The sequence below is a fragment of the Ahaetulla prasina genome, chromosome 3 (assembly GCF_028640845.1).
Source record: "Ahaetulla prasina isolate Xishuangbanna chromosome 3, ASM2864084v1, whole genome shotgun sequence".
Lineage (NCBI taxonomy): Eukaryota > Metazoa > Chordata > Lepidosauria > Squamata > Colubridae > Ahaetulla > Ahaetulla prasina.
The window spans coordinates 97,698,556-97,724,826 of NC_080541.1; the positions used below are offsets into that span (position 1 = coordinate 97,698,556).

General features: G+C 42.7%; 1 protein-coding gene across 2 annotated transcripts; it reads left to right on the forward strand.

Annotated features, from left to right (window-relative positions):
* Positions 1-1,288: 1,288 nt before the first annotated feature.
* Positions 1,289-26,082, forward strand: OTULIN (OTU deubiquitinase with linear linkage specificity). Of its 2 annotated transcripts, XM_058176771.1 has the most exons (9): positions 1,289-1,390; positions 1,871-2,092; positions 3,440-3,748; positions 7,458-7,534; positions 13,805-13,908; positions 19,012-19,155; positions 19,391-19,516; positions 20,762-21,031; positions 25,832-26,082. In XM_058176771.1, exons 2-9 carry the CDS (start codon positions 1,893-1,895, stop codon positions 26,024-26,026), a joined length of 1,425 nt encoding a protein of 474 aa, XP_058032754.1. In that variant the 5' UTR covers positions 1,289-1,390; positions 1,871-1,892; the 3' UTR covers positions 26,027-26,082. The 2 variants fall into 2 exon arrangements, with proteins under 2 accessions (XP_058032754.1, XP_058032755.1); XM_058176772.1 differs by lacking the exons at positions 1,289-1,390; positions 1,871-2,092 and adding an exon at positions 5,118-5,234 and having other exon boundaries at positions 3,611-3,748.
* Positions 26,083-26,271: the final 189 nt, after the last annotated feature.

The window sequence follows — 26,271 nt, forward strand, 5'->3', positions numbered from 1 at the left end:
GGGCTTGGTGGGCATGGCAGAGGAAGGATACTGCAAAATCTCCATTCCCACCCTACTCCAGGGGAAGGATACTGCAAAATCCCCATTCCCTCCCCACTCCTGGGGGAAGGATATTGCAAAATCCCCATTCCCTCCCCACTCTGGAACCAGGCAGAGGTGGTATTTGCCGGTTTTCTGAACTACTCAAAATTTCCGCTACCAGTTCTCCAGAACCTGTCAGAACCTGTTGGATTTCACCCCTGGGTCAAGCGATGGATTCCAGGAGGCGGGTAAAGAATTTTGCCAGGAAAAGGGCAACGCTTTCTAGCGCTCGACTCTGCCTCCAGGAGCTGCCTTTCCAAATGAAATTCCTTTCCGACTCAGTCTCTAGAGCAGGGGTCTCCAACCTTGGCAACTTTTAAGATTTGTGGACTTCAATTCCCAGAATTCCTCAGCCAGCAAATCTTAAAGTTGCCAAGCTGGGAGATCCCTGTTCTAGAAAGCTGCTGCGATTCAAGGCCAAAGAGAGGGTGCCAGCTGCCCCCCAAATCCAAATAAAATCAAATCAAATCCTTTATATCGGGGAAAATCCGACCCTAACAGGGCTCAGGAACAGCTGGCACAGCTGCAACTCAGACGTCAGAGAAGGAGGGTTACAAGAGGTAGCTGTGAATGCGGAAATCATATAGATCCACGAAAAGAGGAAAGTTGCAAAGGGGTCGCTTTAAAAGGAACGCTCATCCTGTGTTGTAGAATAGAATAAAATAAAAATAAAAACTGACTTGTATTTCTCTTGGGGGGGGTGGGGATAGGAGTTGTGCCAATGAAAAGGAAACCCTAAAATCCGGTATTTTAAAGGCTCTAAACCTGGACTAAACGCTATTTAACTTACTACTTAATAGTAATTATTATAATAATCACAAATTATTATAATTATAATAATTTATATTTTAATAATGATAATAATTTATAAAAATAAATTATAAAATTAATAATGGTATTAATACTTAATAGTGGGGTTCAATGCCATTCTTTTCCGGTCCCAGGAAAACATGAGGTTCGTGCATTGGACCGTTGTAATTTGCAGGAAAGCTTTTTTTAAAAAAAAACAACGTTGTTGCAAAGATCAAGGATTCCAGTCTGATTTATATCTGGCGATGTCGTGGTGGAGATCGCAGACACGCTTTATATTTCCTACTCTAGCTATGCTCGTGGCTGGGTTGTGATTTTTTTTAAACTACATAGTAAATTCCCTCTTGATAAGTCAAAGCGAACTCGGAAGTGAGCTCTGCTATGTATATGTCTAGCCTCGGCAGTCTATAGAGAATACGGAAGCAAAAGCAATTCCGCAAAACGCCCGTGCGTTCCTTTCTGGTGTCGTTCGATACTACGAGACTTACTGCAATAAAAGGTAATATTACAGATACTCCGCTTAAGCTGCGGTTTCCATTCGGGTAGCGCTTTAAAGGTCGTGTGAGTAAGTCGGGGTCTCGGAACCCCTCCGTTGATCTTTTGCAAGTTTCCTGCCCGTTGCGTCTAATGGGACGTTTGCAAACGAACAGCTAACCATTCCGATCTTGAGTTTTTAAAGTCCCATTTCGTTCCTTTTTCGCGTAGTCCTTGCAACGAGGTCCTCGGTTTCAGTAACACGCAGTTTACTTAATAGTAACTTTCCTTGGTCCTCTTGGGGCTTACTTACAGTTTCCCATTAGAGTAACTTTAATTGGTCTTCTTGGGGCTCCCTTACGTTCCCCAAAGACTTACACGGTTGTTATTTTACGGAGCCCTGTTAACTCCCTGTGTTCATTACTGTGCCTATATCTATGACTGGTTGGTTTGTTCCCCCTTGTAAGCTATTTAAAATCCTCTTTTGCCGATCTTCTCCTATTAGTCTTTGGGCCAACCCTCTAGAGATGAGCACAGATAAAGATGAATTGTTATGCAAGATAGTTGACGATGGAAAAATTGCTGTGACAGAAGATGAGAATAAACTAACGAAGCAGAAATCTCATTCAGAGAGTCGAGTTTATGCTGGTCCCCACAGTACCATGGTGACAGATGACACTAAGCGATTTAAGTTAAGTAACATCCAGGTACCATCCATCCAAGAAAGGTAAGCTCCATCAGCAGCTAAATGAAGTAGTACCTTTAAAGAACAAGCTCTGCTTTTATTGCTAAAAAAATCAGTATATTCTGCTTTGGGAGGAAATGTACATTAAGTGATAGTGACCACTTTTTAAAAAACAACAACAGCCAGGGTTTATGGGAAGGGATACTTTTTGCTGTTTCTTTTATCAGATTTTCTTCTCATCTCAGATCTGAATGATTTAAATAAACTTATCTGCTGAATTCTTTGGACCCCTTATTTATAGAATGGCAGCTGAGCCAGCTGGGTGACTTTGAGCAAGTCACTTTCCCTTAGTCCAATTCAGCCTTACAGGGTGTTTGTTATGGGTAAAATAGGAGATCGAAGGATTAGATACATTCACTGCCTTGAATTGATGTTAGATAGATAGGCGGGATAAAGCTTTAATAGTAATATTAAATATTGTGCAGTAATTGCCCTCTCATAAACATGTTTGTATTTTTTGGGGGCATAATCATCATGGATTAGTAAAATGCTGTAGGACACCCAATCCAGCAGAAAGGGTCTATTTTATTCTTCTGGATAAGTGAAAGCCAAAGGAAAGAAGGACATATATGTGGAAAACAAACTTTTGTAATATTTTTTCATGACAGGATTAGTTTACTTTTATTGTCTTGTTCTTTTTTCTTAATATTACTGCTTTATAGCCACCTTCCTTCAATCTATTCCTGTCCAGATGTATTAGACTACAGTTTGCAAAATTTCTAACCAACATATCATTGACTATACCGGCTGAGCATTTGTGAGTTGTAGTTTAATATCACCTGAGGACAATAAGTTGGAGAAAGCTGCTTTGCTTATTAAGAAATATGAATGGCTAATAAAATATGCACTGATTTTAAAGTTAAAACTCATAAAAACAAGTTTAATTTTCCAAAGCTTGAGCGGCATCTTAGATAATAGACTTTGAGTTTGTTCCTAGTTTGTTCCTTGTTCCTAGGCCAATCAAATTATATTCAGTTGTAATAAACTTTTGTTTTCGTTTCCCCATTTTTCTTACAATAATCATATGAAGAGTAACCATCATATAAATTTCAAAATGGTAAACTTTCCTGTAATGGAATATTTTCTAGCCATATCTCTGTCTCTACCTTTAGTCATTTCTGGCAATACAATGGATGTCCATTAAGCCTCCTGCATGGAATTAGTCACAAGGTAGTGAGTGACAAAGTGAGAAGCATCTGACCATCATCAACCTGGGGGATTTAGTTGGTCAGGTCTGGCCAAGCACCTCTCCTCAGAGGCCTAACATTTGCCTTAAATTTAATTGTATAATTAATGCAGCACATACATATATGCCTATTTTTCTCATAGCCCTGGGATGACACAGCCAAAGGCAAGGAAGGCATCAGGGCCTCCAGTTATTACTGAAGAGAAACGGAGAAAAGGGTTTTTTAGTCTATCGTTTTCTAAAGGCAAAAAAGAAAAAGGCCCTCCTTGTGATAAAATGTCAAGCACAAGCATCAGCCACAAATTAATTGCCAATGAAGATAGTGCATGTCACTTGCAGAGGGGTCAAGCGGATGTCTTGAAATCATCTCTAGTCCATCAAGACAATTATCTCAAAAGGAAAGAACTGTCTGCATCAATCATCCCTTGCCCAATGGAGTTCTCTGTAGACTTGTGAGTTCCTACGTTTCTTCTGAATGTATATTTCAAAGTTTGTGACTTTGTTAATGGAGGTTTTCCAGGTGCTTAATACATGCATGAAGTATTTTAGTGGTTTATACGATGGTAAGATCAAAATGTTGGCTGCCTGCAGGCTGTTTTACAAAAAAGAAACAAGAAACATGAGCTTCTGTCTCCACTTTCTTGCATAAATTCTTTCTACATCCCCATTATTATATTTAAGACCATTATTAAGTGTATTTATTTCTTAACTTGCAGTTCTAACTCCTTTGAAGCCTAGTTTTTAAATCTAAAATTGATTTAGATTTGTCTAATTTTGTTTCCTTTTATTGAATTTCTCTATGTTGGGATTAGACTTGGGGGGGAAAACTCCATTTTAAGTAAGTCTGCCTATTTGGCATTCTAATTCTTTATGATCTTTCAGTAATTACTAGTATTTTAATGACTGGTAAAGCTATATAGGATGAGGTAGTCACCTCATGGTAAAGATTTGCGGTATGACACCCTGTTTGTTTTTGTTTTGTCTTAATCCAAAACATTGAGCCATAATACAAAGGTTCTCAAAGCCATTACTACAAAAATAAAGAAATATAAGACAATGTGAAGCCTCCACAAACAGTTGTGGCCAAAATTTCTGCAATAGTGATATGTCTAACTTATTGTACAGTCTGTTATCTCTAATGTTCAGTTTACTAAAGATCATCAAGAATTAACTGTTGCCAAAAGAAAACTATATTTTGCTGTTCTTTACACTATTCTTATACTTACTGTTGATCTAGCATTATATCCGAGAGTTCCTTTCATCAAACTGCCATATGTGTGTATGTGTGTGTTTGACTATATATGCAAGGATTGATCATAAAGTTACCTTTTTAATGCATCATAACTTCAAATGGTTGCTAAACTAGATGGTTGGTAATGTCTATTCAGCGATATAAACACACACCTCTAAATACACATTGCCAACCGTCTTGTTTAGCAACCATTTGAGGTTGTGATGCATTAAAAATGTAACTTTATGATCAATCCTTGCTTTTATGACCTGGCACAGTGTCCCTGCAGGCATGTATTTGCTGTTTAGGTATTTGGCAACAGGAGCCCATTTATGACCATCAGAGCATCCTGCCACTGGTGTACTTCACAACTGGCTAATCAAAATTGTCAAAAACCGTCCAAATACATTGGACTGCAACTTTTGAATTTTCCAGTGAAGATCAAAGTGGATGGGAGAATGCTAAATTGGTGAACACTGAAGTCAACAGCTGATAAAAGGAGCCCAGGTGCTTCTTTAGGGGTTTAGGCTTTTAGACAAAGAAGCGGAGTATCAGCCTGTGAAACCTAAAAGCTACTTTTGTTTTTCAAGTCTTTAAAAATCACAGATTGCTGTCTTCTTCTGCCCAGTGGGATGACTTAGCATGCATTTTGATGGTGATGGTGCACCTACCCTTGAGCATCCTTGCAGTTTGCTCATTAGACTCCTGTAAGTAGTTTCTATGTTCCCTTTACTATCTGATGCACATGATAACACTTTGACACCAAGTTGGCTGTTGTTATTGTTTTTTCCCTTTGAAAATAGCTAAATTAACTTTTTTGAGGATGAGGAGGAGGAAGTGAAGCACGATTGGATTCAGAGATACGTTTCTCAATATTTAGAGAGTATTCTTTGAGAACTATGGAAGATTTTTTTTTTTGGTGATACAGGCATGTTGGACCTCCATATAACTTGGGATGCTATGCAAGAGTTTGTGCAGTAGCTTGACGCAACAAAAATAAAATTGGTTTTCCTGCACAAGAGTTAGAGAGCTTAGAGGAAGGTTAGAAAAATACCAATGTAACTCCACTGTTGTGGGTTATTACAACAATATTTGAATTATTACTCTCAGTATTCATTTCTATCCTATCTGCCTAGATCCAAGTTATTTTTTAAGCTTCATATCAAGTTAATATGCTAACTAAAATTATTGGGAGTTATTCTATCTTCTAGCAGGCTGGGAAAGTTTTATTTAAAGCGGTGGTTATTAAACTGGTGTTAAGGATGCAATTTGTTATTGTTTGTGAGTCAAGGAACCAGTTTGGGACTGACACTGCCGAGATGCTTGTGTAAAACAGTTTTTTTTTCTTTTTTTTGGTGAGCTAATCACATAATTTGAGACTGGGAAAAGGAATAATAGGGTGATACAGTTTAAGAAGTAAACTGATTTCAAATGACACAACGTTGCAAGAGTAACATCCAAAATACCCTAAATCTACTTGTGGGAAAATTAATCTTCCTGTAACTTCCTTGGAACTAAATAAGAATGTTTTTTTTCTTCTTCATCTGATATATTTAAAAGGACTATCACCAAAAGTAAAAACTGGAAAATACTTTATGCAATATTCTGTTAAAGCTTTTCAGATGCACAAATAGGGTTGTTTGGCTTCCGCATTCAGAATATCATGTATTCTTATTTTAATTGATTGGGAGTTATTTTAATTGATTGGGAGTAATTCAGTTGCTCTGAATTAACTGAACAGCCACTATAGGGTACAATCAAATACCCTAAGAGTGGAACACCAGGGCTTCTTTTCTAGGTTGGTACTTTTTCTGTGCTTTTCCAAATATACTATAGAAGTGCCAATGTTCTGGTATTGATTTTGAGGTTATATTAAAGTTAAACGCGAAATCATTTTCCTTCCCATTCCTTGGATCGAAGGCATTTTATTGTGCCAAGAGGTTACTAGGACAACATTATTATATTTTTGTACATATTTGGTGGGATATTAGCTGCTTTCTTAATAAAATCTAATTTTAATTCCCCTTTAAGGTTTTGCAATCACCAGCAAAATGCATTCTAATCTGGGAGGCAACAATCTGTTAGAGATTTTAAAGTCCCAAGGAGTAAAGGTATGGCTTCAAATTATTTCCTTTTGAGGATATATAATTTGGAGTACTTGTAATGTGTTTAAGGAGTCCCCCCCCTCTCTTTTTCAATGCATATATATATTATGGTTATGCATACTTCGCAAATAATTCAGAAGCAGTTGAAAAATGAGATTGCTACTTTAATTGATAATAGAATAGAATAATAACTTTACTGTCATTTTAAATGTACACTAAACAGCATACATTAAAATGAGATTTCATTGCATTCAGCTCTCAAAGGGTAACCACTTCCAATATACACTACATAAACATGATAAAAAATTACGCATAACCCACAAACACACATGTATATGACCCAGAAAAACAACACAGTCTAGTTCGGATGTATACATATATCATATTGATAAGAGAGGTGCTGCATTTATGTACATTCCAAAGCACTTCTGAATAGATTTCAAAGTATGTGCTGTCCTAATACCCATTATACATGGATTTAAACGAGGGGATCGGGAAAAATTCTTCAATACTCTAGAAGAACTCCAAATTATACATATGCCTGAAAAAAAAGATGGGTCTGCTTTAATTGTCACCCAAGTCATCTCTTTTTTGTTTCCAAGTTTGGGCAGAAGCTTGAAAAATGATTCAGTTGCTTTAATGAGCAGAAGAGTGGGGGTGCTGCATGAGTTCTGAAGCCTTTCTTCCAAATCAGTTTTGCAGCACCAACCACCTTAATTGACAACTATTGCCTGGGAAAAGCTGCCTAGCTCCTCTTGCTGAGAAAGAGATATCTATGAATTCAATCTTTCCTGTTACGTGAAGTATATATCAATGTTGTTGCAGTGAGGAGGACCTGTATCGTGATGCGGATGAAATAGAGAGAGAGAAAGTGTTACTTGAGATTGGGACAGATGCTTCAGGTACATTTCAAAGCTATTTCTTTATGGGATAAGGCCTACGCTGGATAATGCATAAACTCAACACCTAGCATTTGTTGACTTAAAACAAAAATTGGTAGATTATGCTGCCCTTCAAAATCAATGTTTTTTCTCAGGGCAGCTGACAAAGTAAAAATTTGGAATAAAGACTAAAATTACATAATAAAGGCCAAACAAATTGAATTCCACAATGGAATAAATACCGTATATACTCGAGTATAAGCCGAGTTTTTCGGCACGTTTTTTGTGCTGAAAAACGCCCCCTCGGCTTATACTCGAGTCTACCCTTGCAGAGCCGACCCAGGGAGAGGGTTTTTTGCCCTCGGGAACAGCTGGGCGGCAGGGCGAGCAAATGCTGCCGGCATGCTTTGCCAGCTCGGCCGGCTCGTTTTGGGCGGCGGCTGGCCTCGGCGTTTTCTTCCGCCGCTTTTGATGGCGGCGGCGGTGGTCGGCGGAGGGGCGGGGCGGAGGGGCGTTGACATTTTCGCCCCTCTCACTCGTCCTCCTCTTGCCCGCGGTGGGGCGGAGGGCGTTGTCACCTCGCCCTCCTCTCCGGCGAAATTGAGTGCGGCGGCAGTGGGGGTGGGGAGGCCGCCGTGAAGTGCCGGCTGGGGAGCCCGGATTGGCTCCTGGGCTCCCCAGCCGGCATTTCACGCGGCCTCCTGCCGCCGCACTCAATTTCGGCTGGAGAGGAGGCGAGTGACAAACAAATAGAGTTCTTCTCGCTTGGCGTTTGTCACTCGCCCTCCTCTCCGGCGAAATTGAGTGCGAGCGGCAGTGGGGGTGGGGAGGCCGCGTGAAGTGCCGGCTGGGGAGCCCGGGATTGGCTCCTGGGCTCCCCAGCCGGCACTTCACGCGGCCTCCCCTGCCGCTCGCACTCAATTTCGCCGGAGAGGAGGGCGAGAGTGACAAACAACAGAGTTCTTCGCTTGGCGTTTGTCACTCGCCCTCCTCTCCGGCGAAATTGAGTGCGAGCGGCGGTGGGGAGGCCGCCGTGAAGTGCCGGCTGGGGGCCGGGATTGGCCCTGGCCCCCAGCCGGCACTTCACGCGGCCTCCTGCCGCCGCACTCAATTTCGGCCGGAGAGGAGGGCGAGAGGGCCGTGAAGTGCCGGCTGGGGGCCGGGATTGGCTCCTGGGCTCCCCAGCCCGGGATTGGCCCTGGCCCCCAGCCGGCACTTCACGGCGGCCTCCTGCCGCCGCACTCAATTTCGGCTGGAGAGGAGGGCGAGAGTGACAACAAATAGAGTTCTTCTCGCTTGGCGTTGTCACTCGCCTCCTCTCCGAGCGAAATTGAGTGCGAGCGGCGGTGGGGAGGCCGCCGTGAAGTGCCGGCTGGGGGCCGGGATTGGCTCCTGGGCCCCCAGCCGGCACTTCACGGCGGCCTCCTGCCGCCGCACTCAATTTCGCTGGAGAGGAGGCGAGTGACAAACAACAGAGTTCTTCGCTTGGCGTTGTCACTCGCCTCCTCTCCGAAAGCGAAATTGAGTGCGGCGGCAGTGGGGGTGGGGAGGCCGCCGTGAAGTGCCGGCTGGGGAGCCCGGGATTGGCTCCTGGCCCCCAGCCGGCACTTCACGGCGGCCTCCGCCGACCACCGCCGCCGCACTCAATTTCGGCTTTCGAGAGGAGGGCGAGAGTGACAAACAAATAGAGTTCTTCTCGCTTGGCGTTGTCACTCGCCTCCTCTCCAGCGAAATTGAGTGCGAGCGGCAGTGGGGGTGGGGAGGCCGCCGTGAAGTGCCGGCTGGGGAGCCCGGATTGGCTCCTGGGCCCCCAGCCGCACTTCACGGCGGCCTCCTGCCGCCGCACTCAATTTCGCTGGAGAGGAGGCGAGTGACAAACAACAGAGTTCTTCGCTTGGCGTTTGTCACTCGCCTCCTCTCCGGCGAAATTGAGTGCGAGCGGCGGTGGGGAGGCCGTGAAGTGCCGGCTGGGGGCCGGGATTGGCCCTGGCCCCCAGCCGGCACTTCACGCGGCCTCCCCTGCCGCTCGCACTCAATTTCGGCTTTCGAGAGGAGGCGAGAGTGACAAACAAATAGAGTTCTTCTCGCTTGGCGTTTGTCACTCGCCTCCTCTCCGAAAGCGAAATTGAGTGCGGCGGCAGTGGGGGTGGGGAGGCCGCCGTGAAGTGCCGGCTGGGGAGCCCGGATTGGCTCCTGGGCTCCCCAGCCGGCACTTCACGGCGGCCTCCCCTGCCGCCGCACTCAATTTCGGCTTTCGAGAGGAGGGCGAGAGTGACAAACAACAGAGTTCTTCTCGCTTGGCGTTTGTCACTCGCCTCCTCTCCGGCGAAATTGAGTGCGAGCGGCGGTGGGGAGGCCGCCGTGAAGTGCCGGCTGGGGAGCCCGGGATTGGCCCTGGCCCCCAGCCGGCACTTCACGGCGGCCTCCCCTGCCGCTCGCACTCAATTTCGCCGGAGAGGAGGGCGAGAGTGACAAACAAATAGAGTTCTTCTCGCTTGGCGTTTGTCACTCGCCTCCTCTCCGAAAGCGAAATTGAGTGCGAGCGGCAGTGGGGGTGGGGAGGCCGTGAAGTGCCGGCTGGGGAGCCCGGGATTGGCTCCTGGCCCCCAGCCGGCACTTCACGGCGGCCTCCCCTGCCGCCGCACTCAATTTCGGCTGAGAGGAGGGCGAGGGTGACAACGCCTCCGCCCCCACCGCGGGCAAGAGGAGGACGAGTGAGAGGCGAAAATGTCGAACGCCCCTCCGCCTCCGCCGACCACCGCCGCCGCCGCCGCCATCAAAAGCGGCGGAAGAAAACGCCGAGGCCAGCCGCCGCCCAAAACGAGCCGGCCGAGCTGGCAAAGCATGCCGGCACTTCAATCCCGGCTCCCCAGCCGGCACTTCACGGCGGCCTCCCCACCCACCCACCCACCCCACTGCCGCCGCACTCAATTTCGGCTTTTGGAGAGGACGGCGAGTGTGTCAAACGCCAAGGCGAGAAGAACTCTCTTTATTTGTTTGTCACTCTCGCCTCCTCTTACTGTCCTCCTCTCGCCTCGGAGGGGCGGAGGGGCGTTGTCACTGAATACATCCCAATAAAATGCAAAGGTTTCAAAGCATGTTTTGGAAAAGCAGCGAGGATGGGGGAGAATGCTGCCTTGAATGTGAAAGAAAGCGTGGAAAACTCCAACTACAGTATAAAAAAAACATTTGCACTCAGTACTTTTTATTTTATTTTATTTTTGCCAAGTTTTCCCCAGGGTTTTCCCCTATGGAAATTGGGGAGGTGGGGAGAAAGAGGTGAAAAGAAAAGCCTCTTGGAAAGCGGAGAAATCTGGCAAGAACAAACAATTTCTCCCCGAGAGGGGGCAGGAGGAGGAGGAGGAGGAGAGATGGGGCATTGCAAGCTAGGGTGGGAAGAAGGAGGAGGAAGAAGAAGGAGGCAAAAGAAACCGACCCTCGCGCAGATCAGCAAATTAGCTTTCCTTCTCCAAACCAATTTTTTAAAAAAACCCGTTCTACCCAGAGCAAATGGCAAATAAGCAGCCCGTTTTGAGTCTGATTATTGTTTCATGGTGGTTGCCCTCTCTGATCTCCTTGTACATGACAAGGCACCTCTAACCCAGCGCTTTGTGTTTGTTATTGGTAATTCTCCTCTCCTTCTTCCATTGGAGTCCTCTCCTTCCTTTCCGAACGGGCGGGCGATTTACCTTCTCTGCCTCTTTTATTTTCCTGGAGGTGGAGGTGTATTCCTAAGGATGCCTTCAGTGCTGGGGAAGGAGCCGATCCATGGAGGGAGGGGGCGACGCTGCCGAGAAGCCGCTGCTTACAGAGAGCGAAAGAGCCAGGAGACCTTGGCATAGGTGGGCGGCTGGTGTAAGGCAGGGCAGAACCTTCGACCCGCAAGGATCCCGGGAGGTGGGGGACGAAAGAGAGGCAGAGAAGGAGGAGGAGGAAGGAAAAGAAAAGAAAAGGGGAGTGAAAATAAGAGCAGTCCGAGCAATAAATAAATATTGCTGGGCTGCTTTCCAAAATCCTCAGCACGGAACTAAAAGTTGCAAGTGTTTTGTGAGTTCAAACAGTCCCTTCCAGACTAACACGTTTCATTAAAAGATACAAAGTTTGGTAAACTGTAGCTCGCTCTGTCCAATGCAAAAAAATCATCTTCATCATAAAATAATAATAAAAGTAATGATAATAATAATAATAATAATGATGATGATAATGATAATAATGATAATGATAATGATAATGATAATAATGATAATGATAATAATAATAATAATAATAATGATGATAATAATGATAATAATGATAATGATAATAATAATAATAATAATAATAATGATGATGATAATAATAATAATAATAATAATAATAATAATAATAATAATTATTATTATAATAATAATAATATTCAGCCGTGCTTCGCTTTGATGGCAGCCTGACGAAATGGGGGCAGGGGATACATACACGTTAGGGAAAATAACAAAACAATGTTTTGGGCTCAATTGCAGTCTTAAATTGAGGACTACCGTACTTGCAATTTGAACCTTATTGGACACTTCATTCCTGGAGGGTTTTTAAAGAACAGACTGGACAATCCTTTGTCTGAAACAGTATAGGATCTCTTGCTTGAGGAGTGGGGACTGGACTAGAAGATCACTGTTAGTTTGGGATATGTTCAGAGCCCACACATCTGATGACATAAAAAAATTGGCAAAGTCATCTCAAGTCACTTTGGCCGTTATTCCAGGTGGGCTTACATCTGTATTGCAGCCCCTAGATGTCAGTTTAAATAAACCTTTCAAGGACCATGTGCGAAGGATGTGGCATGAATGGATGACATCTGGTCAAGCTCGTCTGACAAAAGTTGGAAATCTGAGAAAGCCAGACATAGAACTAATAGCACAGTGGGTTCGTGATGCATGGGAAGATATTCCAGAGGACATGGTGCAACGTGCCTTCAAGAAATGTGGCATTAGTAATGCTATGGATGGCAGTGAAGACAGCGCATTGTATGAGAGTGACAGCAGTGATGATGACGACTGTGAACTCAGTGATGACGACAACGATATGCGGATAACATCACAGAAGCTGAAGTAGCTGAAGCTCTGTTTGGACAAACAGATGATGAGGAGGAGAACTCCAGTTTTGAGGATTTTAGCTCGTTAGCTTGGTTGCTGTTACTTTTAAAGATACTGTATTTTTGATACCATATTCTTTTTGGGGACCCCCTTTTGCACTTTTATTGTTTTTCGTTCAAATAAATATTCATGTTATTTTACTTGGCTCTATCTTTATTTTTTACATTGACCAGTAGCTGCCTCATTTCCCACCCTCGGCTTATACTCGAGTCAATAGTTTTTCCCAGTTTTTGTGGTAAAATTAGGTACCTCGGCTTATATTCGGATCGGCTTATACTCGAGTATATACGGTAATTAAATAATAATCACATTTCTAGGCAAATATACAAGGTATATTGAATTGGTCAGTAGTTAATCTAAAGGATATTTATCACATTAGAATTTGTCAGTGTCAGAGAAAAAGTAAGTTACAGAATCGAGCTGAAAGGGACTTTGGAGGTCTTCTAGCTCAACCCCCTGCTCAACCAGGAGACCCTATTTCAGACAAGTGGCTGTCCAGCTTCTTAACAGCAGACTTAATAGCACTTGAAGTTACTGTACTTAAAAATGTTCAAAAGTCATGTGTCAAACTCATAAAAATGTAGGAGAAAACAATTCCAATTAATTTATATTGTCTATGACTTTAATACACCGTGTATATTTAATACTGTTTAAAAATGACCGCTTTGCAAGGCTGTTTCAAAGAGGTATTTCATGAACATCTTCAATACCGAGAAAGTACTTTTTCAAAGATCTGCACAACTGTCATTCATAGCACCCATTTCTAATTAGTACTCTTGCTGCAAAAGTATGTATACCTACACATACATAAAATATTGCAATTTTTAAATGAGTAATATTGAAATTGAAATGTTTAAAACCAGACTCTGGATTTTTATCATGACATGTTTTTTGGTGCATGCACCATCATTTTATTTTTTTAATATTTGTTGCATCTATACGCAAGAAACACCCTTATACTAGCAAATAAATGGGAACACTTAGAAGACATTACATTGACAGATGAAAAATGCATGTATTTTATTCTAAGGAGGCTCAAACTTTCCAGATACAGGGAATCTGAAACTGATGGAAAAGCCGGTGGAAATTACTTTTGAAAGAAATGTGGAGTAGAGTTTCCTGATGTTTAACTTAAACGTAATTTTCTTGTCTTCATTAAATTTAGATTTTTTAGAAAATAAGCTAAGTATTGAACCTGAAGTAGATATCATGGATTATTGCCAAGAAGAGTGGCGAGGAAACACATCCCATGCTGAATGTATTCGGAAGGTCTGTTCTCCTATTTTTCTGTACAGGGAATTTTTCTTTTCAGGATCTAAATCCAGATTGTTCTTTTCTTGAAAACATAGTTTTATTTATTTATTTATTTATTTATTTATTTATTATTTCAATTTCTATACCGCTCTTCTCCCAAAGGACTCAGGGCGGTTTACAGCCTGATAAAAACAACAGATACAAAAATTAAAAAACAGATTTAAAAGACTGATTCGAAATTGGCTGAAAATTCTAAAAACTAATAAAAACCCCATTAAAAACTATTAGGCCAGTCCTGTGCGATGGAATAAAAGAGTTTTCAGCTCGCATCGGAAGGTCCGGAGGTCAGGGAGTTGGCGCATCCCTGGAGGTAGCTCGTTCCAGAGGGCTGGGGCCCCCACAGAGAAGGCCCTCCCCCTGGGGGTCGCCAGTCGACATTGTCTGGCCGACGGCACCCTGAGGAGACCCTCCCTATGGGAGCGCACTGGTCGATGGGAGGCCACCGGTAGCAGCAGGCGGTTCCGTAAATAGCCCGGTCCTATGCCATGGAGCACTTTAAAGGTGGTAACTAACACCTTGAATTGTACCCGGAAGACCACCGGAAGCCAGTGCAGCCTGCGCAGGATAGGTGTTATATGGGAGCCTCGAGATGCTCCCTATCACCTGCGCGGCCGCATTCTGAACCAGTTGGAGTCTCCGGGTACTCTTCAAGGGGAGCCCCATGTAGAGAGCGTTGCAGTAGTCCAGGCGGGAAGTGACGAGGGCGTGAGTGACTGTGCATAGGGAATCCCGGTCCAAGAAGGGACGCAACTGGCGTATCAGGCGAACCTGATAAAAAGCTCCTCTGGCGACGGCTGTCATATGCTCTTCTAATGACAGCCATGCATCCAGAAGAACGCCTAGATTGCGGACCTTCTCCGTGGGGGCCAATGACTCGCCCCCTATGGTCAGCGATGGAATCAGCTGATTGTACCGGGATGCCGGCATCCATAGCCACTCGGTCTTGGAAGGGTTGAGTTGGAGCCTGTTTTTCCCCATCCAGACCCGCACGGCCTCCAGGCACTGGGACATCACTTCAACGGCTTCGTTGGGGTGGTTAGGGGTGGAAATGTACAGCTGCGTATCATCAGCGTACAGATGACACCGCACCCCAAAACCACGGATGATCTCACCCAGCGGCTTCATATAGATGTTGACAGAAGAGGCGGGAGAACCGACCCCTGTGGCACCCCATATAAGAGGCGCCTCGCGGCCGATCTCTGCCCTCCCGCCAACACTGTCTGTGACCGGTCGGAAAGGAAGGAGGAGAACCACCGAAAAACGGTGCCCCCCACTCCTAACCCCTCCAGCCGTCGCAGCAAGATACCATGGTTGATGGTATCAAAAGCCGCTGAGAGATCTAATAGGACCAGGACAGAGGAACAACCCCTGTCCCGGGCCCTCCAAAGATCATCCACCAACACGACCAATGCTGTCTCCGTGCTGTACCCAGGCCGGAAACCGGACTGGAACGGGTCCAGATAGACAGTTTCATCCAGGTACCAAGGGAGCTGCTGCGCCACCACACTCTCAACAACCTTCGCCACAAAGCGAAGGTTGGAGACCGGACGATAGTTTGCTAAGACAGCTGGGTCCAGGGAAGGCTTCTTGAGGAAGGGTCTCACCACCGCCTCTTTTATGGTGGTAGGGAAGACACCCTCCCTCAAAGAAGCATTAACAATTCCCCGAAGACAGCCTCATGTAACCTCCTGTGTGGCCAGTACCAACCAGGAGGGACACGGGTCCAATAAATATGTGGTTGCATTCAGCCTCCTCAGTATCCTGTCCATGTCCTCGGGAGCCACAGTGTCAAACTCCTCCCAGATGATGTCTCCAAGATCTGCCTCCATCATCCCATCCGAATCTACCCAATCTGAGTCCAGCCCATCCCGGATCTGAGCGATTTTATCGTGCAGATATTGTCCAAAATCCTCAGCATGTCCCTGCAAGGGGTCCTCCCTAGCTCCCTGAAAGAGAAGGGAGTGGGTCACCCTAAACAGAGTGGCTGGACGGTTATCTGCCGATGCAATAAGGGCGGCAAAATACTCATGTTTCACTGCTCTTATCGCCACTAGATAGGTCTGAATATGCGACCTTACTAGTGTTCAATCAGATTCAGAATGGCTGAACCACTCTCCTCCAACCACTCTCCAGGCGTCTTTTCCGGCACTTCATCTCTCTCAGCTCCTCAGAGTACCAAGGGGCTGGTCGAGATCGGCGCCGGGTCAGAGGCCGCAAAGGCACAACGCGGTCTAAGGCCCCCGTCGCCACCCTTTCCCAGGCAGCGACAAGTTCCTCAGCCGAGCCGTGAGCCAGATCCTTAGGAAACGGCCCAAGCTCCGTCAGAAACCCCTCTGGGTCCATCAGACGCCTGGGACAGAACCAACGAGTCGGTTGGTAATAAATATAGACATATACAAATGAAACTTCAATGATTAATATTTACAAAAAAGACAGAATATATAAATTGTTTATCATGGGTAAGTTCTTTGCATTTTGGGTAATTGGCTCAGTGGCTAAGATGCTGAGCTTGTCGATCGAAAGGTCAGCAGTTCAGCAGTTCGAATCCCTTGTGCTGCGTAACCGGGTGAGCTCCCGTTACTTGTCCCAGCTTCTGCCAACCTAGCAGTTTGAAAGCACGTAAAAAATGCAAGTAGAAAAATAGGGACCGCTTTTGGTGGGATGGTAACAGCGTTCCATGCGCCTTTGGCATTTAGTCATGCCGGCCACATGACCACAGAGATGTCTTTGGACAGTGCTGGCTCTTCGGCTTTGAAACGGAGATGAGCACCACCCCCTAGAGTCAGGAACAACTAGCACATATGCGCAAGGGGAACCTTTACCTTTAAGATTGAAAAATAAAGTTTATGTTTGGAAGTTGTAAAAGATATCGTCTTTAATTTAGATTTAATCTAATTTATATGGTCATTTTGTACAAAGATGCTGTATATGAATTATTGCATGCAAATAGCAAGGTGCACCCAGCTCTTATTATAATGTTTCGGTGTGGCTTATGTTTGCAAAAGATATGGTTGTGATTGGATTCCTTTTGTTCAGACTTGAAGGAGAAATTGCTCTGATCAGATGAGTTATAAGGCACTTATTATTTATTTTATGTAGCCACCCAGTTTTAAAATTGCATCTCTGGCCACCTGGAGGATTCAAACACACAGAAAAAGATAGAGCCTGAACATAAAAACCATGAAAGCAATACATAAAACAACATAAATTGAGGCCAAAGCATTTTTCAGGAGAGGGAGTTTAATATAATGGTTAAGGTACCAGGCTAGAAACTCAGAGTCTCTGAGTTCTAGTACTACCTGAGGCACAAAGCCAGCTGGGTGATCTTGGGCCAATCAATCTGTCTCATCCCTAGGAAACAATGGCAAACCACTTGTGAAATCTTAGCCCCCAAAAAACCTACAGGGACTTATCTAGGCAGTTTCCAGGAGTCAAAGACTGACTTTAAGTTACAAAAAGCAAAACCATTTTTTCAGACAGGTTTATTCAAAATTCTGTCACAATGCTCGGGGTGAGTGGGTGGGTGGGAATTTAAAGCCTTGCAAAAGCCAACAGGCACATGTCCATCCAAATCTTAGGGCAGGGATACTATTCCAGGTGCAATGACACAGATGACATGGTTTTAAAGAGGTAGTTTGAAGTATAGCCACTCTTCCAGATCTTGTGGGACAGGCAAACACAACTGCAGATAAGTGGCCCAACAAATAATCCAGGCATGATCTTGGCCTGGGCATTTTAAGAATCTTGCAAATTTGAAAAAGACAGGAAATGGCTAATGCATCATAAAGAATTGTATCAGTTTTGATTTACATAATAGATGAGAATTAAATCTTGTTTTTAATATGTAAAAAGACAACTCTGGGGTTTCCAGTTTTGGAAATGGGTGGGGATTTTTTTTAGCAATTGTAATTCTATTTGAAGCGGATAGGCAAAATATAGAGCAATATTTACCAAATTTGGTAACATTAGGATATGCCCATTTCAGCTCCCAGAATTCAGTAAAACACTGATGTAGACCAATTATGCAAGTTAGCTATAGAACAATTGTTCAAGTAAAATAAGTATGAGATCCAATTTGATCTAGTGGTGAAGGTACCAGGTTAGAAACCAGGAGATTATGAATTCTATTCCCACTTAGATGTGAGAGCCGGCTGGGTGACTTTGAGCCAGTTACTCTCTCTTAGCCTAACACACCTCAGAGGGGTTGTTGCAGACAAAATAGGAGGTGGGAAGAGTATTGGCTATGTTCACTGCCTTGAATTATTTATAAAAAATAATAAAGATGGGATTAAAAAAAAGATATAGGAATAGAAAAAGAGTCTTGCTGGATCAGGCAAACATCTCTGATCAGAAGTGCTTATTTACAGCCTCATCTACTTCTTTAGCATAGCTCACTCACCATCGCTTCCCAGAGTTTTTGTCATAACAAGATTTCTCTTCCAGGATATTTAAACTGTTACTAACTTGAACTGGTATCAAATTGCTGCTTTATCTTGCCTTGTTTAAAGGAGCTTAGAGTGAAGCTCAGGTTCTTTGAATTCATGCGGTTAAAGCGTGTCATTATCTTCTCTTTACATGCAAAAAGAAAAGTTGAAGTAGGAGGGGAAGATGTGATTCTAAGGGTTCCCCGGCTTCATTTCCAGTAGTCTAAACTGGGAATTAGATTATTGTTTATGATTGTATAAATGAAGCTGTAACATTAGTAGTAGTCTTTTCAGGATGTTGTGCCAGGATTTGAATTTGTGTGATGATAATGATGCAAATGTCTACAATTCAATCAGATTGTGTAGATTGCCAAATCTCACAAGATTTCAACCAAGTTCTAAATATTTATTTTATTTTACATTATTTCAGGAGGGTGTCCAAACTTGACATATGGATGATATAGTCATAGTGCATGTATTCAGGAACAAGTTAGCGGTTGTAGGCTAATGAGTGATTATTAACTTCTGGCAGATGTTGAGGATTGGCTTAGAACTTTAGGTAACTTCTACAACTCCAATATTGTGTTGAGTTAGGATCCTCTCTATCCGATTATGACTTTTATTTTTAATACAGGGCTATGAAGCTGTTTCACATAAATTTATTTCAATAAGAAGAGTGCGAGGAGATAATTACTGTGCTCTACGGGCGACACTATTTCAAGCACTCAGCCAAGCTTGTCACCTTCCTCAGTGGCTTCAGAAAGAAGACCTGATATTGGTAGGCCTCAGATTCAACCACTTTATTTCATAGGCAGACTTAATATCATTTCTGCTTTGGCATTTTGTTCACCAGCCATAGATGTTTATTGGAATATTTATGCATTAAAAAACTTTTAGATGGCTTATTAAATAGCTTTAGGCTTCTGGGAAGAAGAAATTTAATTAAAAATGTGATACTTAATCATTTTTCAACTTTCTAACATATGTTAATATTTAATATCTGAACCTTTTAGTTACCAGAGAAGCTGGTGGTCAGACATGAATGGATCACTCAGTGGCGACTGAGGCACACATGGCCAAGTAAAGTGGAAAGCCTGATGGATGAAATTAAAGATTGTTTGATGTTACTAAAAAGAAAGGTATGAGAAATGATGTATGAAAATAAAGTAGTTGCACATTAGTGGTCTTGTCTATACAACCTGATTTCAAAAGATGTAAAAAGTAAAGCAGTTGGAATTAACTAGTTCCATAGTTAATTAGCTGGATTATAATTAATTATATTATGTGTTGAACATAATTGGGTGGCCCTTTATTTGTTACATGGTTGTTTAGATTCTCTTCCAAATATAAATTTAGTTAGCAATAAAATCAGAATTGTGTAGCACCTTAAAGACAAACATTGCATTATTATTGCATTTCATCCTAATAAATTTGGTCTTTTTCTGGATTAATAAATCTATAGTAAGTATAATTATTAAGGGCAGGATTGTCAGAGAGAGATGAAATGCAGAAAGTACGGGTGATTATTCCTTATTTATCATGGTCCTACAGCCACTCTTGTATTGCTGAGTAGAAATATGTTTGTCTTGAAAAACACCTGAGTTTGTGCCACAGATTGGACATTCCTGTCCAATCCTAGGGCAGGCTTTTCATAATGAAATCTATTTTAAATTCCTTGTGTTCAAGAAAGGTCACCAAAAGTCACTGATAGTTGCACAGGTATGCTTTGAAATGGTGGTGATATAAATCTATTAAATAATGTCAAGACTGGATTTTCTATGGCACACTAACTGATGTGCATCCAACTGAATTTTTATTTTGAAAGTATCTCGAAAAGCATTTTGAAAAACGTGAATAACGTTAGCGTATAAACATAAAAATAGATCTGCATAAAAACTGCTTAGAAATCAATCTCATGTGTTTCATAGACAATTTAAATGTTAAATAATTTTTGCAACACATATTTTTGCAACACATATTTCTGCATTTCATCATGATAAATCAGGCTGTCTTTAACAATATGGAGTTTCTTATCAATATATTAGGTACTTGCCTTTTTTAATAAGAGATATATTTCATAAAGTAGTTATAGTTGATCACGACAATTCACAATAATTGGAGAAGGATAAATTGCAATTAGAAGGGTTTTCCCTCCTTTTCTCCTCTGTTTGGACATTTTAAATAGCTTAATTAATGGGTCGGAAATGAATTCATCTGCAGCATATTCAGAGAATATTCAAGGGTATCAATTGATTAAAGAAAGATTAAGTAGTTGATGGGCTTCAAAACAAGGTCTGAATACCAGTTGTATTGAAGGGTCTCAGTTTCACTAGGAGCATCTTTTCATCCCAGTTATCTTAGTCACTGTTCATTTCCTGTTGCAGTGGAAAAATATGAGTGACATAAAGACCTTTGTAGAGAGGCAAGCAGCCTGTGATGAGCTTTTCAGAAGTGAAGAAGAAGAATACAAGCTCTATGAAGCAGTCAAGTTTCTTATGCTGACCACTGCCATTCAATTGTATGAAGACAGTGAGAAGGGCAAAGAGGTCCCCGTGTTTTCTTGGCTTTTGTTTGCTCGAGACACATCTAGCAATCCTTCCCAATTAATGGAAAACCACTTGAATCAACTTGGTCACACAGGAGGCCTTGAACAGGTAAGCACAATCCTTGCATTTATCGATCAAAGATTTAATACCTACTATAGCGTTAAAGATTAATCTAGTACAGTCAATAGCTGTAACAGAATCTGGGAAAGACCTTGGGAGAATGGGTGAAAAGCCATCCCAAGGGAAAAGTCAGATAAAAGACAGCATAGTCTGCAGATGGATAGTGGGTAGGGCAAGGCTCAGAAAATGCACACACACACGCACATAAAATTTTTCAGACTGTAAAGGAGAATTGTCCTTTCAGGTTTACCAGATTATGTCAGTGTAGCTTTATGATAAAGCGGATTTAGCTCATCTGATGTTGATTCCTGTCTGGTTCATCTAATGAGGCCGACAATAACTTAACAGAACCCAAGAAGGCCTGATCACCACCAGAGTTCAAACTAAAGAGCTGCCAAAAATTTGTACAGCCATTGGCCTAGATCAGGGGTCTGCAACCTTAAAAACTCAAAGAGCCATTTGGACCCTTTTCCCACAGAAAAGAAAACACCGGGAGCCATAAAACCTGAGTGGGCATGGCCAACTCGATGTCACTCACTTCCACCAGTCACATGACACCACCACCCCAGCCACACCTACCCAGCCGGTCCTTAGGGCAGAGAACTGGTTGTTAAAAAACACCACACCGAGAACCACAAAACCCTTTTGACATCTCTGTCTCTCCCCCTCCCTTCCTCCCCTGCCTCTGTCTCCCCCGTCTCTCTCCCCCTCTCTGTATCTCTCTGTCTCTGCCCCGGCTGCTGCTTCTCCATACCCTGCCGTTGCCCTTACCTTCTCAGTCCAGGCAAGGAGTGACTGGGAGGGGAGAGTGAGGGGTGGGATCACCCAACAGGGAGCCACAACAGAGGGCCCAAAGAGCTGTATGCGGCTCTGGAGCCACAGATTGCTGACACCTGGCCTAGTTCATTTGATAACCTCTTGAGTATTCTATAAACATCTGCCTTTTCTCCATTCTGTCCGATAAGGGGGGAAAATGTTATATAAACACCAAATTAATGCCACCTATCTGTAAAATATTCCCAGTATTCAGTAGAGATCACTTCTAATCCAATACAAATAATTAGTTCAATTCAGTTCAGAAAAAGCATATATCTAAGAGTGTGTCCATGTCACTGAATAATTTCATATACATTTGATTTGATGATTCAGTTCAATTTACCAGTTTAGATAGAGATTTGGAGTCTCTATCAGATTAGCCTGTAATCTGATTTATGGATCAGTGTTTAAAAGCACCATTAATACAGCATGAGTATAAGCTGAAGGATATAATAGTGGCCAGGAGTAATATAATCAGATGCTGAGTGAATAGAAGTATCTTCTGCATACATCTGACCTAGAACAAGATTGGCTTATGGGGTAATTCTGTTGAGATGCTGTTCCAGAGAATAAGCACCACATGATAGTTTCCAGGTATGAAAAATATACCAGGATGTGGCCTAACTATAAGCAAGACTAAATGGAAGCAGAAGTCTCCAATATTCTGTCTCCAAGTTAAGACCTTGTAACTTCATACCAAAAATTTACACATTGTAGCAAATTGACCACAGTGCAATTTTATCCATCGCAGTATTCAAGGTGACCATGTGCACAGAACAGCAGTCTTCAAGCTGAATGTAGTTTTTGTTCCTATTTTCATACCGTACATGCAGGCAGCCCCTCACGGAGCACAAAATAGCAATCAAGAGGCGACGTTATGGTGTCGGAGTCATTGCAGCTAAGCGATTTCGTTTTGGAATGACAATACATCGCGTATATGTTTAGTGTTGTAAAAGGTGTTAATGTCATCGTAACCACCTGGATCTCTTGAAGCAAGGCATTCTAGGAGTATTCTGCAAATTAGATATCTTTTATTCCTGAACAAATTCAACGTTAAGATTCAGGAACTGCACATTCTCTGAGTCTTTGTTTCAGTAGGCTCAGTTTCTAGTCCCCATCCAGTCCATTGTATCAGACATTTTAGAACCTGCACAGTGTGGTTCTAATTTATATGATATTTGCATGGTACAGAGTCAGCATATTGATAATGCTGCTCTAAATCTCTTGGTGACTTCATGGGAGGGGGGGGAAATCGGTACTTGTAACAAGATGATACTTGTTGAAATCCCTCTCGGGATTAGAGATAAAAAAATTATCCAAAGGCTTATAACGTTGAGTACCAGAGCAAAGAAAACTGCCTGGCACAGATTTCTACACTTAAATGTGCCAATAAAGATCTTGCTGGTTACAAGTCAATACTACAAATCATCACAAATCCTTGCAGAGATTAAAATGTACAAAAGAGTATATTAGCTTAGAAATACCTTAGAAGGACCAAACATTGAAAGAGTGATAATCCTGATGACACCCCTGAAGCACTCTCTCTTGCCTGTAGTAGGGAGACTTTGCATGTAGTTGTGTGAGCTGTAACTGTCAAGATTTATACAGGAGCAAAGTTCCTACTTCAGGAGTATTAGTTTATTATATTAAAAGTGAATTTAAATTTTCTAAAGAAAGCAAAGGATCAGAATATGAGTATGAAATTTGTTTTGCCAATAGATTGCCATGATTGATTGGAAGTAAAAACAAACACAAAATGAGCAGGCATGTTCAGTACATTTAACTTTTCCCCCCCTCTGTGTAGTCAATCTGCCTGACTTTGTATAAATGTACCTCAAAGCCATTATTCAGTGTGTGAACAGCAGCTGGTGTGTTCATGCCTATTTGAATAAGAGATATTAGAGCATTGCTTATCAGTTCTTTTTTTTTTTAAGTGTGGGAATTGTTTGTCTTAAGTGTTGTATGGTTTACTAACAATACGGTGTTTCCCCAAAAATAAGAACCTCTCTTATATTTTTTTGAACCCCAAAATAAGCGCTTGGCCTTATTTTCGAAGAGGTCTTATTATTTTGCGGTGCGTGGAGGAAACCAGAGGAAATGGTAGGGACCGGCTGCGCATGCGTTTAAATATTTTCAGGGGTGCTTATTTTAGGGCATGTGCTCAAAAGCCTAATTCGGGGGATATCTTATTTTCAGGGAAACAGGGTAGCTTTATGTACTATAAAGTTATTTGGGTTCTGCTTATCACAAAACCTTTGAAGCATTTACTTCTAAATGATGCATTGTATGAGAGCCAGTGGATGAGAATGGGAGCCAAATTGTTGGATTCTAGACAATTTACAACTAGGTGGAATTGTAAAGGTCAGCCCATGAGAAAGTGTTCTAATTATACTCCTTGGCAGTTACAAATAGATCAGTGAGCTTGCAGTCTCCCACTTGTTAAAAAATGATTGAGGGCTTTGGCCAGAGAAAACGAAAAGTTAAACAACACACAGAATTGAAAGCCTGATAAAGAAAAGCTTGAGGTTAACAAAAAGCATCAGTGGAGTGCAACATAAGGAGCTATAAAGAAGCAGCAGAGCTGCAGCTATAGAAAGACAAAGATCTGGGTGAGAAGACCCTGTAGGGAAGGTCTCCAATCCGAGTGTTAACTGAAGGGGAGTTGGCTTTCAGAAGTTCATAGAGTCTTAATAGAATTTAAGGTAGATAGCTTTGTTAGCCACCAGATCAGTGGTGGGATTCAAATAATTTAACAACCGGTTCTCTGCCCCACTGATTTCTTCCAACAACCAGTTCACCAATCTGCTCAGAAAGTTAACAACCGGTTCTCCCGAAGTGGTGCGAACTGGCTGAATCCCACCACTGCACCAGATGTTTTGGATTAAAATTATCAGTCTTTTCTCCTTTAGCGTATTGCTTAGACCCGTGATGGCGAACCTATGGCACGCGTGCCAGAGGTGGTATGCAGAGCCCACTCTGTTGGCACGTGCGCTGTCACCCCAGGTCAGATCTCCGTGGCATTTCTTTCATAAGCTTCTGTTTCCCTACAAACGACGAAACAGAAGCTCACAAAAGAAAAAGATCTTACCTCTTGCCACGCTGCCAGTATTGGGAAGCTCCACCTCCTGCTGGCCAGCTGGTCTTCAGGTCTCTGCTGTGCATGCGCACGTCTGCACACATGTCCGCTCATGCATGCATGTCAGCACATACGCGCACGCACCTTTCAGTTTGGGCATGCATGTGTGGTTTGGGTACTCGGTGTCTAAAAGGTTTGCCATTATTGGCTTACTGTCAGCTTTGGAAGCCATATTAGGCCAGAAGCTTCCGTGCTGCCACCTTCTCATGTGTGGGAAAGTAGGAGGGGGGGGGTTGTCTTTAGACATAATAGCATTCTTCCTGTCGGTCAAGGTCAGGCCGATCCTGGTCGGAGTGCTGTCTCAAGATGGGACGGATGGTGATTGGAGCATGTGATTGACACAATGAGGAGTGAGGGGATGGTTTTGGGGGTTTGATTTACTGAAGGAAAACCCGGACCTCTCAGATTCGGGTTTTCCCAGATGTGCCAGTTTACCTATTCTAGTAAATGGAACTTTGAAAAATGCTTGCTTCAGAGTTTTTACTTGGAGTTGGGGGGTTTTCTGGAATGCTGACACTAGACTGATGGGAGTTGAAGTCAAAATAGGCAGAAGACGCCAAGTTATTTAGCCTCGCCTAAATTTGAAATAAATAAAACTTCAGGCACATACATACAGGAGATGGTTTCTTCTTGCGATTATTAGAAACTTAACTATATGCACATATAAGTAGATCAATGGGGAGCCTTGCATGATTGACACTGTGTGTATAGCTTCTTATGTAGATCAGTAGTCTGAAAACATGAGGAAATCCATTAGCTTTATTCAATTAAATCAAAACTGCCTCAATGTTTGTCTTTTTATAACATCAGATTTTGTTCTCCCTCCTGTCTCTTAGGTTGAAATGTTTCTCCTAGCCTATGCTTTGCAACACACCATCCAGGTTTACCGATTGTATAAGTACAAAACAGAAGAATTCATCACTCTTTATCCCAATGATCCCGAAGAAACCTGGCCCATGGTAACCCTTATAACAGAAGATGACCGACATTACAATATTCCTGCCCGAATGTGTGAAGAGACGAGTTTATAAGCAATATGATTCCCTACCAGTTATATAAACTGAATAAATGATGTAAAAGCAAACTTCTTAATTGACAATATTATTTGGATTGTGACAGTTAATTTAACAACACTTTGGAACACTGAATTCAGTTTAGATTTACTTCCAGATTGGTGAATGCTTTATAGGTAGAGGGGATCAGTTGGTAATATAGTAGCTCACTGTTGATCACTTTGCAATTATAGTACAGTCTGAGGTCAATTTTTACAGAGCTT